Source organism: Protopterus annectens, chromosome 1.part0 (genome assembly GCF_019279795.1).
Source record: "Protopterus annectens isolate FY-2018-M chromosome 1.part0, PAN1.0, whole genome shotgun sequence".
In the NCBI taxonomy this organism is placed as follows: Eukaryota; Metazoa; Chordata; order Ceratodontiformes; family Protopteridae; genus Protopterus; species Protopterus annectens.
This window is the reverse complement of record NC_056725.1, coordinates 1,056,661,673-1,056,681,259: the sequence shown is the minus strand read 5'-3', so window position 1 is coordinate 1,056,681,259 and position 19,587 is coordinate 1,056,661,673. Positions and strand designations below refer to the sequence as shown.

The window sequence follows — 19,587 nt, the reverse complement described above, 5'->3', positions numbered from 1 at the left end:
TCTGTAGATGTTTTCTGTTTACTTGATATGTGTCTATCTTATATCACCTATAAACTTATCAAAAATATCACCTTACTTTCTGCCTCAAGATACTCTGTCTAATCTTTTCACTGTCACTGCAATTACTTTGTTGTATCTAAACTTCTCATCTACAGCATGTGTAGTTTTTTGCATACTAGAAATAGTGGCAGTCACATCTATATGAATTCATGATTATATAAGTATAACACATGAAGCTTTTTTCTACTATTTTTATGTACTACTTATGCTTCTTTATATATGCCTTTTTATGTACTACTTTGTGTATGTATTATGTATAAATTCTGTTCTTTTGTTTATGTTACTACTGAATAAGATTACAATCTATGTCTTTTGTTACTTGTATTTATTGGGGCTTTGCCCCCGGGCCTCCACTGAAAATGGGCCTGTGCTCAGTCGGACTATCCCAGTAAACAAACATCACGTAAATAATATATAAATAAATAAATCTTGGAAGACCCCCAAATCTAGTTCCATTTGTGAAGGTCTGCCCTGGCCCTGCTTAGTTTGCCTGCTACACAGTTGTTTTGTTTTGATGTAATTTAGGACGCTTCTAGAGTGAGATTGTGCTGTGAAGCTATATCCCAGGCTAAAATGGCTAGTCTGCAAAGAGGGTACAACCTGGTTCCCCCTTGCTTGTTGATGTACCACATCACTGTCTTATTGTCTGTAACCGCTTGTAGAGGTCCCAGGGACCAAAAGTGGTTCAGAGAATTGAATGTCTTAATCATGGCAAGCATCTCCTTGATATTTATATGCTTGCATCTGTCCTTGGTGTGCCAAACTCCCTATACTTTTATCTGAAGTTGTTCCCTAAGCAAACTCTGAAGCATCTATTTTGACTGACTGCTTTGAAGCAGGGAGGAAGAAGGGAAAATGTTGATTTAAAGATATCTGGTGGCTCCACCAAGTGAGTTCTCTTCTGACAAACACTATTAGTGAGATCTGAAAAAATAAAGGGTGTTGATGCTGGTACCAAAGAGATTTCAGACACCACTGTCTTTCTTATGTGGAATCTTGCCAGGGGTATCATGAGAATCATAGATGTCATGAGACCCAAAATCCTGAGGTATTCCCTCACAGTGACCAAAGTCATATTTTGAAAAAGACTCTGTAAAGATAAGCAAGGCATATAAATACGGACAAATGTGGATTACTGTAGCCTGCAATGAGCTATAACTGAAGCTAGACACTTTGTGAACACTCTTGGTGCAGTGGATAGTCCAAAGGGTAAGGCAGAGAACTGGTAATGTGATCCAGACACACAAAACCTTGTGAAAAACCTGAAGTCTGGATGAATAGCAATATTATGAAAACCATCCTTTAAGTCTAATGTTACCAGGAAAGTTGAAAGAGGAAGAAGAGGCAACAGTTTGTGAAGTGATATAATTTTGAATTTAGCCACCATCACAAACACGTTTAGGCAAGAAAGATCCAGAACTGGCCTCCAAGCATTTTCTTCCTTTGGGACTAGGTACATTTTGAATAAAACCCCTTCCCCATCTGAGAAAGAGGAACTAGTTCTTTCACTCCTTGGGATAGCATGTGATGAAGAACATGTTGAAACAAAACAGTCTGTTCTTCAGGATGAGGATGAAGCTGTGGAAAGCAGGGATTTCCTCCCATTGCCATCTGTAACCCTGATGTATGACTTTCAGAACCCATTTGTCTGAAACAATCTGTTGCCAAAGAGAAAAATGGAGATTCAGACTTTCTGGAAGAAAAAAAGGGTCAAAGCGGAAGGGGGTCAGAACACTTCTTGAATAGTCATACAAACTTTTTGGAGTGTCCTTGGTTTGGGGAGGTTTGAGACTACATTTTGGAAACCTCTTGACATTTTTTCTTAAATGTCTGTTTACCTGAATTCTATTGAGACTGTTTATTGTGTTCTTTTGCCAAAGCTGGATGAGAAGAAAGAAAATTCCTTGTACAGTTTGGAAATGCAGGCCTGAAAAATCTTAGAGATTACCTTGATCGGCTGGGCCCTTTCATCCCACTTTTTGATCACCGCTGCAGCAGAGGGGCCAAACACTAAATCTCTATCCAAGGGAGAATTTAAAATATCATTTTTAACATCATCTGAGTGGTTCTGAGAATGCAGCCAAGCAAATTCCTTAAAACAGTACTAGTGACCACTGCCCTGGAAGATGTATTAGAGTTATACACACACTGCAAACAATGAGTAGTGAGCTTTGCAATAGAAAAACCTAAGTTATTTAAAGCAGATTTGTCTTCACAAGTAGAAACTCTAGATAAAACATTCTTCATACTTTCACAATGTCAGAACAAACTTTAACATATGACCCTGACATTTTAAAATTCTGAAATTCAAAGCTGCAAAAGCATACACTTTTTTCCATACCTATCAATAATGTTCCTTATTAGAAAGAATATGACTGGAATTAACAAAGTGCTTAGCAGCAGATGAGTCAGCTAAGGCCATAGCTGTTGGGTCAAGTTTAGGGATAGTGTATAAAAATTTAAAAGACTGGGGAACTTTTTATTTTCTGTCTGCCTTTTTAGGGACAGCTGGCTGACTATCAGATAAATTACAGGCAGTAAGTTCCACATCCTCTAAAGCAGACAGGACTGGAAGAATGGGCATACGTTCTAGAAAACCCTTCTGTAAAAACTAGAATTTTCTGAGGGACTGAGAAATCTGAGTTCTCCATCTGAAAACACTAGAACATTCTAGCAATAGTCTCAGAGAAAGACCACCCCCCAGGGAGAATCAGAAAGTGAGCTCTCCTCTATTTCTGAAACAGAAATCTGGGCGCAAAACCCTGAATCCGTCCAAGCATTTTTCTATTCAGATTTTGACTCTTGAATCCCTTGAGGAAAGGAGACATCCTTTCTTTTACCAGAAACTACCTACAAAAAGGATTAATAGCCTGAATCAAAATCTGATCCAGTCCCAGTCAACTACACCTATCCAAAGAAATTTGAGGAGGACTAGATAAATGGTTGTTTTTGTTTCTTTTTGACAGGAAATTGTGGCCAGCCATGTTACTAATGGTAACTGCTGCTTCTCCAGTGATGGGCACAGCATCCTGACACAACAGGGAAACCCTCCCTGTTCCTTATCCCAGGACTAACAAGAGTGGTTCTCCCTTGCCCTCTGATGGAACCCCAACAGTCGCAAAGTTGTGGCTAATCCCCTGTCTATAGTGGCTGTATGTGCTACACCAGAAGGATGTGGGGTAAAAGATGAGTGATCTGAGGTACAACAAATGGCCACAGCACCAGTGGCTGAGGGAAATTGCTAGCCTGCTGTAGTGGCAAAGGCTGCTTAGCTTTTTCTTTTTGTGGTTGGAAAAAGAAATGACCGTGGGGCTGAAAATCTGTTCCATTGTCAAGCTGAAAATGGTACATCTATGCTGGGGAAAACAAGCAACAATGCCAGTAAAACTACCAGACCATAAAAGTTATTTATTTATTTATTTTACAGAAAAAACACAGTAAAAAGCACTTTCAAACACTGGCAGTTTCACAACATTAAAATAAACAAAATTTCTCTCTCCAAAAATTTTTTATTGGTTACATAACGCTACTTTTAAACTGACAGAATCAACACATGCTCCATTTAAATGTATGTTACAGTCTCAAGACAATCCATTAAAACACAACACTCCTATCTCTAAAATAACTTTCCTGAAGAGGAAAGTAATAAAGCATCAGTAAAAAATAAGAAAAGAGAAGTTTTTTCCCCAAAGGGAACTTATCTGCCGTGTGTAAGAAAACACAAGCCAACCTTTGATCCTCAAAAGCCTCAGAGGAGCATATTGGCAGCAATAAAGCAGTGAAGGGCTTTGTGCCCAAACTTGTCTTTGTCAGTTCAGGTCAAGCTGCTTGACCATTTGGGTGCATGGAAGATGTGCTGAAGCTTTAGACCTGGCTGGCTGTTATATCCTTGGCAGGATATAACCCACATAGCTAAGGCTACTGCAGCAGTGATGAATATTAAGAGCATCATGCAGTGCTAGGCATGGTATATTTGGCACATGTTATTGACTCTTTGGCAGTTGTAATATTGGTTGTGTGCAATTAGAAACAGGTCTGTGCATCTGTGCAACACTGTAGTGACCTGGGTATGAGTGGTCACCAGCAGGCACACAAATGAACGGGTTCTGCTGTAAGTACTCCTGCAGGGTCATTACCCATTGGGAGTAGCCATGTAGTATGGGAAAAATACAGTAAACATTACTTCATGATCCCCATCCCATCAGGATCTGGCTCATGCAGTTTTACACTTCAGATGCAGAGGGGCAGTCCCTTCAAAGTCACACCTGTATGTCAAGACATCTTTGCAGCTGCACAGCCTGCACCAGTCTAAGAAACATAGCTTGCAGAGGGGTTATGTGGTCTTGAAACATTCATATTTACTTACTGTGGGTAACCAAGGTGATCTGGGTGAATGTTATCTAAATGCATTAGCCACTATGTTTCTGTTTTACTGGATGTGTGCACCATGGCATATATCATAACACAACTCAGTTATGCACATGCAGACTACTTAACTGATCTAGACACCACGCAGTTTGGTTTTGTGAAGGACAGGTCATGTCCTGTCTCCTCTGATCCTACTAAACATCACTAAAAAGATTAGAGAGGGTATGGACAGAGGTCATTCTGTGCATGCTGCTTATTTTTTCCTGGCCAAGGTCTTTGACTCTGTCCCCCTGTGCTGGTAATGATGAGTAGTTAGACAAACGTAATGTAAATCACTGTTTTCCATTGGATTGCAAACTGTGTATCCAGCAGATTCTAAGTACTGAAAGTTGTTGGCACCCTCTCTGAATATAAAATTGTAACTAGTTGGGTAGTGCAGGGATCAGTGCTAGGCTGTCTTCTGTTTGGCATTCATTTTGCAGGCAGTGAAGCCAATGTTCCTGAAGTGTGGTTGACCGAGTTTGTTGATAACTGCAATCAGGGCACTGTTACCACTCATCCATGGATGCTATTCTGCTCCACAAATGGGTGAAATATGCACATACCTAACATAAAAGTGTCATAAACTAAGTGCAAAAATGTACAACATAGTAGCGCTCAGTAAAAAAGCTGTTCCCTCCCCATGTATTATAAGTGGCACTCCTCTTCAAATAGATAGACTCAAGAGACCTGGGTACTTATGTCAACAACTCTCTCTCTCTCATTTGATCATCACGTTTCTGTCATTGTCAGGAAATCCGTCAATCTGGTCTAGTTAATTTATAAGGGAATATCTTCAAGATCCAAAAAAGTAATCTTTCCACTGTAGTCTTCCCTTATCAGACCTATCAGACCCATCATCAAAGGTAGTGCTCCCTTTGGTATGTACAAATCCAAGCATATTGCTCAAAGGGAAAAGGCCCCAATGGTGTTTAACCAAAAAAATCCATTAAATCCCTCAGCTATCTCAATATATTATCAAAGCTGTCCTTCTGCTCAGTAGCCTACTGGCTGCTTTGAGGTGACCTGGGTCTTACTTTTTGAGCCATGAAAGACTCAGTCATATTTTAACCCCTTATTTCTTCACAAAACTAGTGGCTCTACAAAGACTGGTAGTAGGGACTTAAATTTACGTCTACAAATAAATAAGACTTGCTGGGGGGATGATTTCCTAACTCACCATATTCCCAGCCAATGGAATAAGTTACCACTATGGGTCAGGCAAATTCCATTTTTTTCCTGCCTATAAGAGTAGTCTTGATAATTGACAGAGTATATGTAAATTTACAGTGTTATCATGTACAGCTCTGCTTAATTTGGGATGTGGGTACTATTAAGTACTCATAAAGAGTGACATGAAATTTTAAGTGATAGTATTGTCTGATGTTGCAGCTATTCATATGGGTATTCTCTTTGGTCCATTAAATGAATGAACGGACACAGCTTTCCTCCAGCCTGAAGTAGGAAGGCTCAGTATATCAAACAGTATATCTCCCTTTCCTGTGTGATGTCCATGTTAGCAATTTGTGTCCCCCGTCCCCCAAAAAACAGGATGATGGAATGCATTCAGACAATGATTGGTGCATATGCATTGTATAACTCAGATGAGTTGACTGGTAAGGAGTGAGGGCCTCTTATAATCTACATCTCATAATGCATTATTTCAGAATTCCAGACATTTTTAAAGTCTGTGGGTGGCTCTTCCTTGGCTGTGGCACAACTGAATTATGATAGATAACTGGAAACTGAGAGATCAGTAGGTATGGTTATCCTAGTCAATGGAAATCATCCTGCTTGTTATGGAAGCATGAATGGTGCTAGCCAATGACAAGAGTAAGAGAAATCAGCCTGGTGATAGTGGCACAGTGATTTGAGCAGGTCCTCATCATTCTCTGTGTTTCCACCTGAAGTTCAAGCTCCTTATGAGGGTCCAAAATTGCTTCACCTAAAGACCTGTTCTCCCCCCTATGGCCTGCAGTTTAGGACAAATGCGGCATCTTTTATTTTTTTAACAACCAAACTGGTGAATGCATTGGAAAGTAGTGATTACTGTAGTAATACTATCACCTAGGGGTATCATGCAAAGTATTGCTGAAAGGATCTGGCAACAGAGAGGAGCAGAGAGAGACACTTGAGAGGTTATGTAAAACGTTACTTTATAAGGCAAGAAGTTAAATTGTTGTAAAACACTTAGCAAGGCATCTGGTGCAGTACAGCAAAAATTAATCACTCAGAGCAATGTAACTGAGCTGTGCACACAGAAAAGAAGTCATAGGATGAGTACAAAAGAGGAATTACCAAAGGTAGGTTCCTTGGTCTGGTATTAAAACAAACAGATTACGAAAAAAGAAGAAAACACTGAATATATATTCACATCTTGCACTACAAACATCTGTCTAGAATTTGTGATGTGAAAAATGGAGTTAAAGCCTGATTTACTTTGAGCAGACTGAGACTGCTGATAAAACTGTGGCCACATAAAAAAATGTGCATATTTAGTTGTGTATACAAAAAATGATACAGGCTTTTGTGTTAACACTAATTTTTTTTTTTCAATTTCTTAATCATAGAAAGATTTGCCACAACATGCAGCATCTGATACTAAGTTATTACAACAATCCTGTATGTCATCCACCACAGTAATGACACTACATCAAGATCCCATCAAATCATATACTATACTGAGGTCTTTTCTCATCCTCTGGAAACAGTTGGAAGTGTTTAAAGAGACGTGGGGTAGACTAAAGCTCCGAGTAGAAGACATCAACACAGTTGCTCTTTACAAACAGTTTGCGAAACTCTATAGGTAAGATGCAAATGTGTCTCTTTATATGTAGTATGTAGAAGAGCACAGTGTAGGCTATTGTTGTTGTTTCTGAGCATGTGCCCCCGATTAACATGTTTATAATGAAATGTAATTATAAAAGCCTTGGAAAAACCTGAAGAAAATGTCTGCTGCAATACAGTCTGTATGTTTGATACTGTGCTGAGTAAAGGTAATTGTACACCTTTAACATAATTAAGAGGCTCCATTATGATGAGGTATTCATGTGTAAAGATATGCTTGTATTTTTGCAGTATGCATGTGTTTATGCTAAGAGTGAATGAGACAGTTAATTTAGTCCATTTGTCACTCTGTATTGCTGACTTAATGCAATTTGCAATTCTGATCCATTTTTTTAACTTTATGTTCATATTTTTAAAACTAGTCACTTATCACAACAGAGGCATATCATGCAAAAAAATGATAGGTGAGGGTCAGTATTAGACATGGTCCACACTGTGTAGGAATGTTGGCTTGAAAAAAAAAAACAGCTATAACTTGCATGATTCCTGGATGTTTTACAAGACAGGTGTGAAATAGAGTGTATCAGTGTCCAGCAAATATGTTAATGAAGACAGCAGAATAAGTGGCTGGCAGTTTTGTCCTGTTGCACCTCACTTGAGGCAGCCTATCTGTGACAGCAAATATCTGTAACAAGACACAGTAGTAAGTTAATGATTGCTGTTTATACCTCTGAGCATATAATTGTCCAAATGCAGCTGCAGAGGGCATGTATCAGTTTGTACAATAATTAAAAAGTACCAGTTTTCAGACATAAGCTGTACAACTCATCCATGTACAACATTCAGAATGATTGACATGAAGGGGTAAGCAAGGCATCCTTGTGGACAACAAATGGCAATCAGAAACATTCTGAGGATGTCATAGGCAACAACTGCTGTCCACTACAATAAGATGCTTGTCATTGTTGCACGCATGCATGAATAATGATGTGTATGCAAGTCAGTCTTAATGAATCATTCATCAGCATGCATATCAATAACTAACATGGGGAACTGCCGGCTGAAGTCCGAGTACCACAAGAAGAGACAACACAACTCTCTTTTGAGTACCACCCCTGTATAACTTCAATATTATTGATGAGACATGGCGCCCTCTTCTGCCACACACATACAGACAGCATGGCTGGCCACACATGCGCGCACACACACACACACACACACACACACACACACACACACAGTCAGAAATAATGTGCACACACACACACAATCAGAAATAATGTGCGCGCACACACACGCACACACACACACACACACACACACACACACACACACACACACACACAAAGACACATACAGAGTCACACACACACACACACACACATATATATATATATATATATATATATATATATATATATATACAGAGACTGTCAGAAATAATGTGTGTACATGCACACACACTTTCCAGTTTTTCAAAAGAAAACATTTTTCATTAAAACTTGTATGCATTAAATACCCACAGCAAACTAACTCCTTCCACACACAACAATTTGTTTCAGGCACACTCAGGCTATCTCTCCACATCTAGTAAGCTGTCAGTGAGCTACTGAAATAGTGCAGTGTACTGAGCATACCTAATATGCTTTACATTTCCTGAAGTTGGGTAGCTCAGTCACTTTCAGGAGTATGATTGAGTCTATATTATATAAGCGAATGCACTGAATTGCAAACACTATATAATCGATCCACAATGCCTGAAAACCCAAAATGTGGAACACATGGATCAATCGCTGATCCGTTAAAAAAAAAAAAATCAAAACACAATATAAAGTGAGGGGCTTTGTCCACCAACACCCCCAATGTGGGGGGGCTGTGCCCCCCACACCCCCTACTTAAATATACCAACTCTGAGATTGCACCACAGTGGAGGAAATGGCAAAGTCCTGAAAACAACCCAGTGATTTTTTTTCCCTAGGAAAAAAATCGCTGTTATGTGCTTTCGGTATTTTGCCATTTTGCGTAATGACATTTGACTAAACAGCATTCGCAATTCATTGCATTCACTAAAATAATAGGGACCCATATGATTTTGTTTATAAACTGCATTCCTAATAGTAATGCATGCACTAGACAGGGTTTGCAGGGAATCTCATATGCACTGAAAAACATGTGCGTGAATTTCTCTAAAAAGAGTTTCCCTGTGAATAAATGCATCTATATTTATCTGTGTGTTTACTGATTAGCTGTTAGTGTTACCAGGTTGTACAACTGTGACAAGGACCATTTTCAGAGAATGTGCAGGGGAAAAGCTCCAGAATTATAATTATTTTACAAGTTCAGTTCACTGAGCAATTGCAACACAGTTATAATGCAATATAAGCTAAAGAATAAGGCAGTTCTTATATATGTATTTCAGTCTTTCAGCATTACAGAAAACTACAATTTATGTAACTGAAGGCGGGAAAGTGATAGCAGAAGAAAAGTAGGATATGGATAAAAGAAAACAAGAAATGGATGAAAAAAGCAACTTGTATGTAACTAGTAAGAGAAGAGTAGGTGGAAAGAAGATTAAAAGATTATGGTTAGAGAATTAAAAAAAATAGTATAATACTTGGCAAATGAAAGTAGAAAACAGAATAATGAATGAAGAGCTACGTTCTGTTACATACTATTTATGTGAATAACTACTACATATTTAAAACAGTTGGCAAGGATCTGAGTCATGTGATATGGGCTAGGTCTTCATTCTTAGGGTATGAACCAAAAGCTAATTTTTGGTGTCTGCATATTACTCAGCAGTCATGAGCTGTGTTAATTTAATGTCTTCCTATGCATATCTGGCATGGTGTCAGAAAATAGGGTACTTGATAAGCAGCAAGGGGACATAGCTAACAAAGGATGTTATATTTTACTATGACTGAGCTTGTGGCACTGTTTTAGAAGATGTATATGTTTTATTTGCGACCTATACCAGACACACCACAAATCTAAGTCAACAGTGTAACTGAGCAAGACTTGTACAAGCAAGACATTTGTTGTAATAACTCTGCCATTAGTCTTGTCATATTTTCAATACAATTTCACTAAACAGCTTCCTAACTTCACATTTACCCCATAGTTAAGAAACACATTCTCCCAGTTTATTCTCAGTTTTGTGCTTCACTAAGCTAACTTTACATTTCCACTTTACTTCATCAATTTGTGGCTCTAAACGACAGGATTATCTTTCCAACACCTTCTTTTAAGGGTCAGATGTTAAAAACAGAAAGAAACAAAATACAATTGTGTAAAATGTTACCATAACAGTTGATGCCCTTTCCTTCTCTGTTGCAGTATTCATTACACTAGGGATTCCTTGCATACCTCTCAACCTCTTAGCTCAAGAAATCTGGACAAACCCTTTCATAAAGGGGGGACAAAAGCCCAAAAATAGGGACATATTTTAAATATTGCTCATAAACTTAGAAAGTAGCTAGAGTAATAGGGTTTGTGTTAAGATGCATTTTCTAAAGGATATAAAGTCTGAAACTGAAATGTATGTAATTATTTACAGATTTCATTCTTTAGATTATCCCAGTGATTGCCAGAAAACCACATTTTTTATGAGGAACAGACCGAAATTTTGAGGAAAAAATCTGGACAGTTGAGAGGTATGAATTTTCCCTGCCAAGGCTAGCATGACATCTGGCCAGTATACCAAAGCCTTAAGTTGTAATAGGGATGTTGTACATCACACATATGCTTTCTGCTAATGGCATAGGGCATAAATGTGACATATGGACTTACCTTCCTTAGAACTGAGAAGCTCCAGGAGGCACAACAGTCCAAAGAGTACAAAAAGGAGCTTGTGCATCCAAAAGGGAAACGTAAAAAGGGGGAGGAGGGAGGGAGTGAGTGAATACTGCAACACTGAAGGGAAGGGCATCTACTGTTATGGTAAGATCTTACACAACTATGCTATTTCCTTCCATATCACTGTTGCAGTATTCATCACAATAGGGAGAATACAAAAGCTCAGGAAGAAATGTGGGAGGAGGAAAGTCCAGCAGAGCCCTCAAGCTATGCAGGATAGCCCTGGCAAATCTGGGTCTAACCCTGGAAACCATATCCACCTTATAATGTTTGGTAAAAGTATGCACTGAAGTATAAATAGCTGCTTCAAGGATGGAGTGGGTATCCAATCCCTTGAAAAAGCACCAGAAAAAGCCACAGCCCTGGTAGAATGAGCCTTAACAGAAGATGAGAGGCTTTTACCATGAAAAGAATAACAAAAGAAAATGGCTTTAGAGAGCCAGGAAGAAATAGTTTGGTTAGAAACAGCCATACCTAAAGACTGCAGATTAAAAGAAACAAAAAGTTGCTCAGATTTACAAATAGCTTTAGTTTAACCTAAATAATACCCAAGTTGTCTATGCAAGTCCAAGGTATGAAGAACCTTCTCACTAGCAGGCAACAGAGAAGTGAAAAAATGGATAAATAAATAGACTGATTAAGAGACTCTCATTAACCACCTTGGGATTAAAAAAGGATTAATACAAAGAGACACCCTGTCCCTCTGAAAAACTGAAAAGGAGGGACAGCGACAAGGGCCTGAAGCTCAGACACCCTTCTGGCTGAATAATGGCCAAAAGAATGACAGTCTTCCATTAACAGTGCTGTAAGGAAGCTGAAGCTGCAGTCTCAAAAGGCGCCTAAGTCAATATTTCAAGAACAAAATTAAGGTTCCAGGAAAGAGGAATAGGCTTCCTGGGAGGCCTAATATGAAGGGCGCTTTTAAGGAATTGTTTGACCTTATACCTAGAACCAAAAGGAAGAGTTAAAGGCAGACAAGCAGAAATAGATGAAAGGTGAGCTTTAACTGAAGAATATGCTGGCCCAGCATGGAACAAGTCACACAAATAAGACAGAACCAAAGGAACTTCCACAGAAAGTGGATACAGGTTACGAGCAAGATACCAAAGAGAAAATCTCTTCCATTTGGACAGTTAAGGTTTCCTAGTAGTAGGTTTCTTGGCCTCCTGCAGAACCCAGATCACGTCTTAGAAAAAAAGGTGTCTAAAAGGGATCAAAACCATATCTTCGACAGTGTCAGTTGAATAATGGATAAGTGGGGAAGGATGAAAGACACCTTGACTTGTGTGAGAGGGTCCACCTTGTACGAAAACTTGAGATGATTGCCCTTGGCTAAGTGTAGAAGAAGAGGGAACCAATGCTGTCTGGGCCAAAAAGGAGTCACCGACAAGATTTTGGGAGAATCTTGTACTATTTTGAACAAGACCCTCGGTATGAGAGGAAGGGGAGGGAAGACATAAAGAAACATCCCCTTCCAAGAAAAATAGGGCAAGCTGTCCACCTTCCAAGCCAGAGGACATGGGAAACTGGTGCAAAAGAGAGGAGGCTGTCTGTTCAGAGGGGAAGCAAAAAGATGTACTTGAGAAGTACCCAACTCGTGAACAATGTCCAGAAATACATCCCTGTGAAGTATCCATCTGTGAGTCCGTGTTATGGATGTGCTCAGAGAATCTACCACGATGTTCTGTTCTGAAGAAATATAAACAGCTTAAAGAGTCACCTGATTACTGGACAGTCAGATCCCAAAGCTGAATAGCTAGTCTGCACAAGAGGTAAGACTGTGCCCCACTTGCTTGTTGATGTAACACATCACTGTGGTATTGTCTGTAAAGATTTTAAGGGGCCCTGGAATAAACAGAGAATGGAAAGCCTGAAGAGTCAGATGAAGAACCCTTATCTCTTTGATGTTGATATAGTCCTTCTTCTGATGAAAGGACCAGAGGCCCTGAACCTTCAGATAGCAGAAAGAAGCTCCCCACCCCACATCAAAGGCATCTGAAAATAATTCCTGAGAGGGGACTGGATGCTGAAAAGGGAGCCCTGAGTTGAGAGACAGTTGATGAATCCACCACTGAACCTCTAGCTTGAGGCATGGAAGAAGAGGAATTGAAAAGTCTAAAGCATGAGAATGGTGAAGCGAGACTGACTTTAGGAACCACTGTAGCTTTCTCATATGAAGCCTGGCTAGAGAAAGCATATGAATGGCGGAGCCATAAACCCCAGAGTCCTTAGAATCTCCCCGGCTGTTATTGAAACCAGAGGAAGAAGGGAATGAAAAAATGCAATCAAACTTAAATCCTTGGGAGGAGACAGGGATGCCAGCATAGGAATGGTCTGGAGCCTGCATCTGAGAAAAACATCATCCTGTGAAGGAGACAGGAAGGACTTTTGGAAATTCACTGTGAACCCTAGGTTCTGCAAGAGGCAATTAGCATAGTGAAGGTGTGAATCAAGGTCTCTGGAGAATGAGCAGGTCATCCAGATAAGGAAAGATTTGTATTCCCCTCATCCTGCAGTAAGCAATCACAGGAGCAAGGCATTTGACGAAAACCCTTGGGGCAGTAGAGAAGCCAAAGGGTAAAGCAGAGAGCTGAAAATGAAAGGAAGAAACAGAGAAATGTAAAAATTTCCTGAAAAGGGGGTGAATATAAATATGGAGATATGCGTCCTTGAGCTCTAGAAAGACTTGGAAAGCCTGAGGTAGAAAGAGAGTTTGAAGGGACAGCATTCAAAAGGAGGGGACCTTTAAAAAGGTGTTTAGTGAGGGAAGATCCAGAATGGGTCTCCAGGTGCCTTCTTTCCTGGGAACCAGAAACATTCTGGAATAAAACCCCTTCCCCTTTTGAGGAGCAGAATTTTATGTATTTATTTATTTATTTCATTTGTTAGCCGGGTAGTGTCTGGCTGGGCCAGAAGCCCGTTTTCAGTGAAGACCAGGGGAGAAAAGCTCCAAAGCAGATTACAGTAGAAATTACATATGACTTATGCAAATTACAATAATTATTATAGGACATACACAGGAATACAAATTACAAATTCTTACAGTAGTGTGATAAAAACGTTAGACATCTTGAGAAAAATATTAAGCAATGTTAGGCAATTGTCAAACATATCAAGCAATATCAGCAAACTATTAAGCAATTATAAGCAATTGTCAAACATATCAAACAATATCAGTTCACCATACTTCATTCTTTTCTTCATAAACTGCTTGGATTGAGACAAAAGGCTTTGAATAACTTCTGGGAAAAAGGCAGCTTTGCCTGAGGAGGTTGAGGAATGCCCAAAAAAGTAGGAAGGGATTTCTAAATTATTTAATACCCCTGATAAATGATGGAAAGACCCCAAGAACCCTGAGTGATCATTAACCAATTGTGAAAGGACAAAGAAAGATGAAGAGATAGAGGAATGCGGTTGAGGAAAGAGGGATGAAGACAGACAGAGCCTGGCACATCTGGAAAAGGAGGCTTCTGAGCTGTAGGCGTCTGCATATACTTAGCAGGAGGAGCCCTTCTGGTACCTTTCTTACCTGTTGGAAGAGGGTGAGGCTGTCTGCATACAAAGGCAGACTAGGATAATTCCTCTGAAATTTGGGAACAGTGGAAACAAAAATATGTTTTAATTCTTACATAACCTTACCCTTCTCCTGAAAAGACGTAAAAAGCTGCATAACCAATGCCTTAACACAGAATCAAAGGCACCAGGTCTAGAGGAGGAATCAGCGGCATCATATTTATTTATTTATTTATTTATTTTACATTTGTTAACCGGGCTAGTCTAGCTGGATATATTTCCATTTTCAGTAGAGGCCCGGGGAGAAAAGCTCCACATATAGAGATAACAGATTACAGACTGGTAGGACTTAGACAAGGAATATTGTTATCCAAACAAGAGTAGGAGTTAAACATTTCTAGACAATCTAAATGACATCATAATGAATATTATTACATAGTTTAAAAAACAAGGAAACAAAAAAATTGTAAGACCAAGGACAGAGAAATGTACATTGTTACCAAAAGGAAAGGAGTTTAACTTTCTGGATAATCTAAAATAACATCATATTGAACATTTTTGCTTAATTTTAACAGCAGGTAAAGAAAGTGGAAGACCAAGGAGGAGAGAGAAACAACAATAGAGAGAGAGAGTAGAGATACAGGTTTACAGGAAAAGAGTCATAGCCAATAGGGAGGAGAGAAATATGAGAGAGGTATGTAGGGTGGAAGGAAGCTAAGGGGAGAAATGAGGAGGCACAACAGAAGGGAGAGAAAAGAGGGTTAAGGGGGGAAACAACATTTAGTCAGGATTGGAGCAGGGACACATCCAGTGGCTTTTGAGGTATGTTCTGAGTTTTTGTTTAAACAGAATAGTAGATGGAATGGAAGTAAGTTCGGTAGGAAGTTGGTTCCAGTGTTTACCGATGGAGTTTGAGAAGAGGAGTCACCAGCTAGGTTATTAGATTTGGTTAGGGTAACTAGCAGTTTGCTAGATGAGCGGAGTGAGTTTAGATTAGCATATGGGGTTAAGAGGTTAGAAAGTACAGGTGTGTTAAGAGATTGGTAGAAAGCTCTTTGGACAAATGTAAGTTGGGAAAGAAGTAACATGTTTGTCAGTTCAAGCCAGTTCAGTTGCTGCAGATTCAGACAGTGGTGAGTTCTGAAAGGCTTCCCAGTAACAAATCTAGCTATGTTATTGTAGGTAGTAGACAGTTTGGAAAGATTGTTTTTCTTGAGGTTAGTATAGATGGGAGAAGCGTAGAGAAGAGTGGAAATGAGATGAGAGTGGGCAAGAGTAGTTTTGGCTGGGGAGGTTAAGAAAGTCTTAATTCTATAGAGAGAGCCAAGTTTCCTATTTACACATTTAATGGTATTGTTGATATGACAGTCAAAGGTAAGATTGTTGTCAATTGTGACACCTAACAGTTTGGTAGTAGGGTCGGGTGTTATAATGGTTCCATTGTTAGATAAGATAGTGAAATCTAAAGCTGGGGATCTGGTAGTAGGCTTAAAGAGTAAGAGTTTGTTTTTTTTTGCATTTAGGAGTAGGCAACGATTTAAGAACCAAGTTTCAACTTTTGAAAATACAGCTTGAGTATTTGTTTGAAGTTCAGAAATGGATTTAGCAGAGCAAATTAGTGTGGAATCATCAGCATATTGTATACAAGTAGCCTGGGGAATAGCTACTTGTAGGTCATTTATAAAGAGGGAGAAAAGAAGGGGTCCAAGGATAGAGCCTTGGGGACTCCGAGTGAGATTGGGAGAAGAGATGAGAGTTCCTTATTCCAGAGGACGGCCTGTTTCCTGTTAGTGAGATAGGAACTAAACCAGTGGACAGCGTTAGGTTCTAAGGAAAGAGATTCGAGAATTTTTAAGAGGAGAGAGTGGTTGACCATGTCAAAGGCTTTGGACAGGTCAATAAAGAGAGCTGAAGATAGGATGTTATTATTACGATTTTTGTTAATAAAGTCTGTGAAGGAGAGGAGAGCGGTGGTTGTGCTATGAAAAGGCCTAAAGCCATGTTGACAGTTTGTAAGAATGTTGTTTTTTATTAAGTGGTTCATTAACTGATGGTGAACACATTTTTCCATGATCTTTGCAAGTGGGGATAAGAGAGCTATGGGTCTATAATTAGAATAGTCATAGGAGTTCCCTCCTTTATGTAAGGGTATAATGTGAGAGATTTTCCAGATATCAGGTATGGTTTCTTCATTAACAGTTCTATTAATGAGAATGGATATAGGATAGGCTATTTCAGAGGCTGCTTTTTGAAGGAATTCAGATGGCAGTTGGTCAGCTGAGGGGGAGCAAGGTTTGAGTTTGTGGATACATTTCAGAATAAAGGAAGTAGAGATGGGTTGTAGCCTAAAGGTTGGTAGCTTGAGGGATGGAAGGTCAGGGATATTAGTGTTGTCGCTAGAGAGATGAGAGGCCAAGGAATTAATAGTATCAATAAAGAATGAGTTGAAGGTATTGGCTGTATCAAGGGTGGAATACTTTTCAGACCCGGAAGGGGATGGAGTGGTAGTCTGTCCTGGGTGAAGAAGTTTATTTAGGGTTGACCAGAATTTTTGAGGGTTATTGTGATTTGCTTGCTGGAGATTACTATAATAACTCCTTTTATCAGAGAAGATAGCTTTTTTGGTAATGTTTCTTAGGTGCCTAAATGTCTGATGGTCTATTGGAGATTTGCTAGTTCGCCATTTCGTCCAGGATTTGTTTCTAAGTAACATTTTTTGTCTTGTATCTTTAGATAGCCAAGGGGCAGGTTTAGATTTAATTCGGATGGAGCGTTTTGGAGCATGATTATCTAGAATTGTTAGGAATGTGGTATTGAAGTAAAGGACAGCTTCTTCAAGAGGAAGTGTCTTTAGTGGATTCCAGTTGCAGGCATTTAGTTCACTTTTAAATTGAATAGGGTTGAATCATTTAAGATCGCGGAGGGTCCTATAGATGGGAGTATTGTTAGCGGTATTTTTTTGTCTTAAAATATAGGTTAGTTTGTGATCACTAAAGTCATCGGGTAAAGTTCCGGATTGATATTTTAGAAGTGGTTTGTTAACGAGAATCCAATCAAGAATACTTTCTTTGTTGTTGAGTTTGTTTGTCCTAGTAGAGGTGTCTATTGTCTGTGTGAAGCCATGGAGGTTAATATGAGAGGTCGGGTTGTTAGTGTTTAATGAGGACCAGTCAAGGTTAAGGTCTCCAAGTATTATGGTTTCTTGTGGGTAGGTGGAGGTGGCCCAACTGAGGATATTTTCTATGGTAGACGAGTTATTTCCAGGAGGTAGATAAATACAGATAATATAGATGGATTTTTTTGGGTTTAGTTGAAGCTTTGAGATAAGAAGTTCAGTCTTGGTAATGTCTAGGTTCTCAGAGGGTACTAATGTTACATTTAGTTCAGTTTTGAATAATATTGCCACTCCTCCTCCTTTTTTAGTTTTGCGGTCGAGTTTTAAGATGTTGTAACCTGGAGGAATGATTTCATTATCTGTAGTAAAGGGTTTTAACCATGTTTCAGTTAAACAGAGAATATCAAAGGAGTGATGTTCAAGAAGGGAGTGGAGATGGGTGATTTTGTTATTGACACTTCGTATATTAAGGTGCCCTATGAGTAGAGTATTAGCATTGGAGGTTGGTATTAGTAGGGAAGAGTTTAGTGTAACAGGTAAAGCATCAGATATAGAGGCTAAGGGTCCTGGGTTTGGGTGAATGTCCCCATCTGCCAAGATGGAGTGGTGATATTCAAGGTAAGCTTTGTTAGAGGAGTTCAGTAAGTATTTTAGTTTCCTGAGCAAGAGAGTCTGGGTTTTATTATGAGACAGCCTATGATATCTGGCTAGAAGGTAGCTAGGGGTAGATGTAATATTTGCGTGAGTAAAGTTTAGGCTTTCGAAGTCAGAGGCTGTATGTTTGGGAGAGTAGATAAGGTGGCAGTTAAATTTAATAGAATGACAAGCTACTTGAGAAGAGGACCCTAACAAAGAGAGGACTGAAGCCTTCCCTTCAGAATCTGGAAGGTCTGAAATAACTTGAAAAGCCTGACAGGGAATATACTTGGTCATATGGGTCTGCTAATTTACAGCCCTAAAGGCCAGAGTAGCAGCAGTGTATACCTTTTTGCCCAGTCTTTCCATGGGTCTACTGTCCTTGTCAGAAGGAAGCAGTTTAGTAGAAGGCAGAAGCTTGGAAGTCTTGTGAGAAGAAACAGAAATAACAGAGGTTAGCAGAGCGACACTTATAAAGAAATTTACAATCATCAGGCACCTTATAAGGAGCAGGGACTGGAAATCAGGAGCCTGAGAAGCTGCTGAAAATGTGTCCAACAAAGCAGCAAGAACTGGAGGAATAGCAGAGGGCTTAGGAGACTCCATTTGGAGGAGATTATAGTGTCTGTTCTGAGCATCATAAATCCAGGTGCAGTCCCACTTAAAGAATTCCATCATATGAGAGACAGTATCCACAAAGGAAATCCCCTGAAAAGGAGAATCTGGACTAACAGAGTCCTCCTCCTCATAACCATAATCCAATGGAGAGGGAATCTGGGAGGAATAGGCCAAAGACTCTTCATCAGAGTCTAAGTCCTCATCAGAAGAGTCCTGCTCCCTGGGCCTCTTAAGAGGAATCAGGAACAGAGGCTCCTTAAAGAAGCTTCAAAGTCATGACAGCATTAACTAACCTTTGTGTAAAATCCTTCCATTCATGTGGAGGATCCTTAGGAGTAGGGGCAATATGCTTTGTCTTCTACTTCTTCTTCAAAGGGATGTCTGCCCTAAGCATCTTAGGAGGTTTGGACCCCTGCCAACACTCAAAGTAGTGGAAATCTCTTCCCTAACATGAATCTGTATAGCACCCCTTTGTCTCTTGGATATAATCAGCCACAGTTCCCCACTGAACATCCAAATGGATGTCTGTAGAGCCTCCAGGGATGTGCAAGAAGACGGATCCATGCCAGTATCTGAAATGGTCTCTGCAGAGGAAT

At 39.6% G+C, this 19,587-nt stretch overlaps 1 protein-coding gene across 1 annotated transcript in view; it reads left to right on the top strand.

The window, feature by feature from the left end:
- Nucleotides 1–19,587, top strand: part of LOC122799665 — a 1,990,791-nt gene that overhangs the window by 1,337,707 nt on the left and 633,497 nt on the right. The window contains exon 39 of the mRNA XM_044068913.1: nt 7,038–7,273. Within this exon, the coding sequence (XP_043924848.1) occupies nt 7,038–7,273 (236 nt within the window). The remainder of the gene's footprint in view (nt 1–7,037; nt 7,274–19,587) is intronic.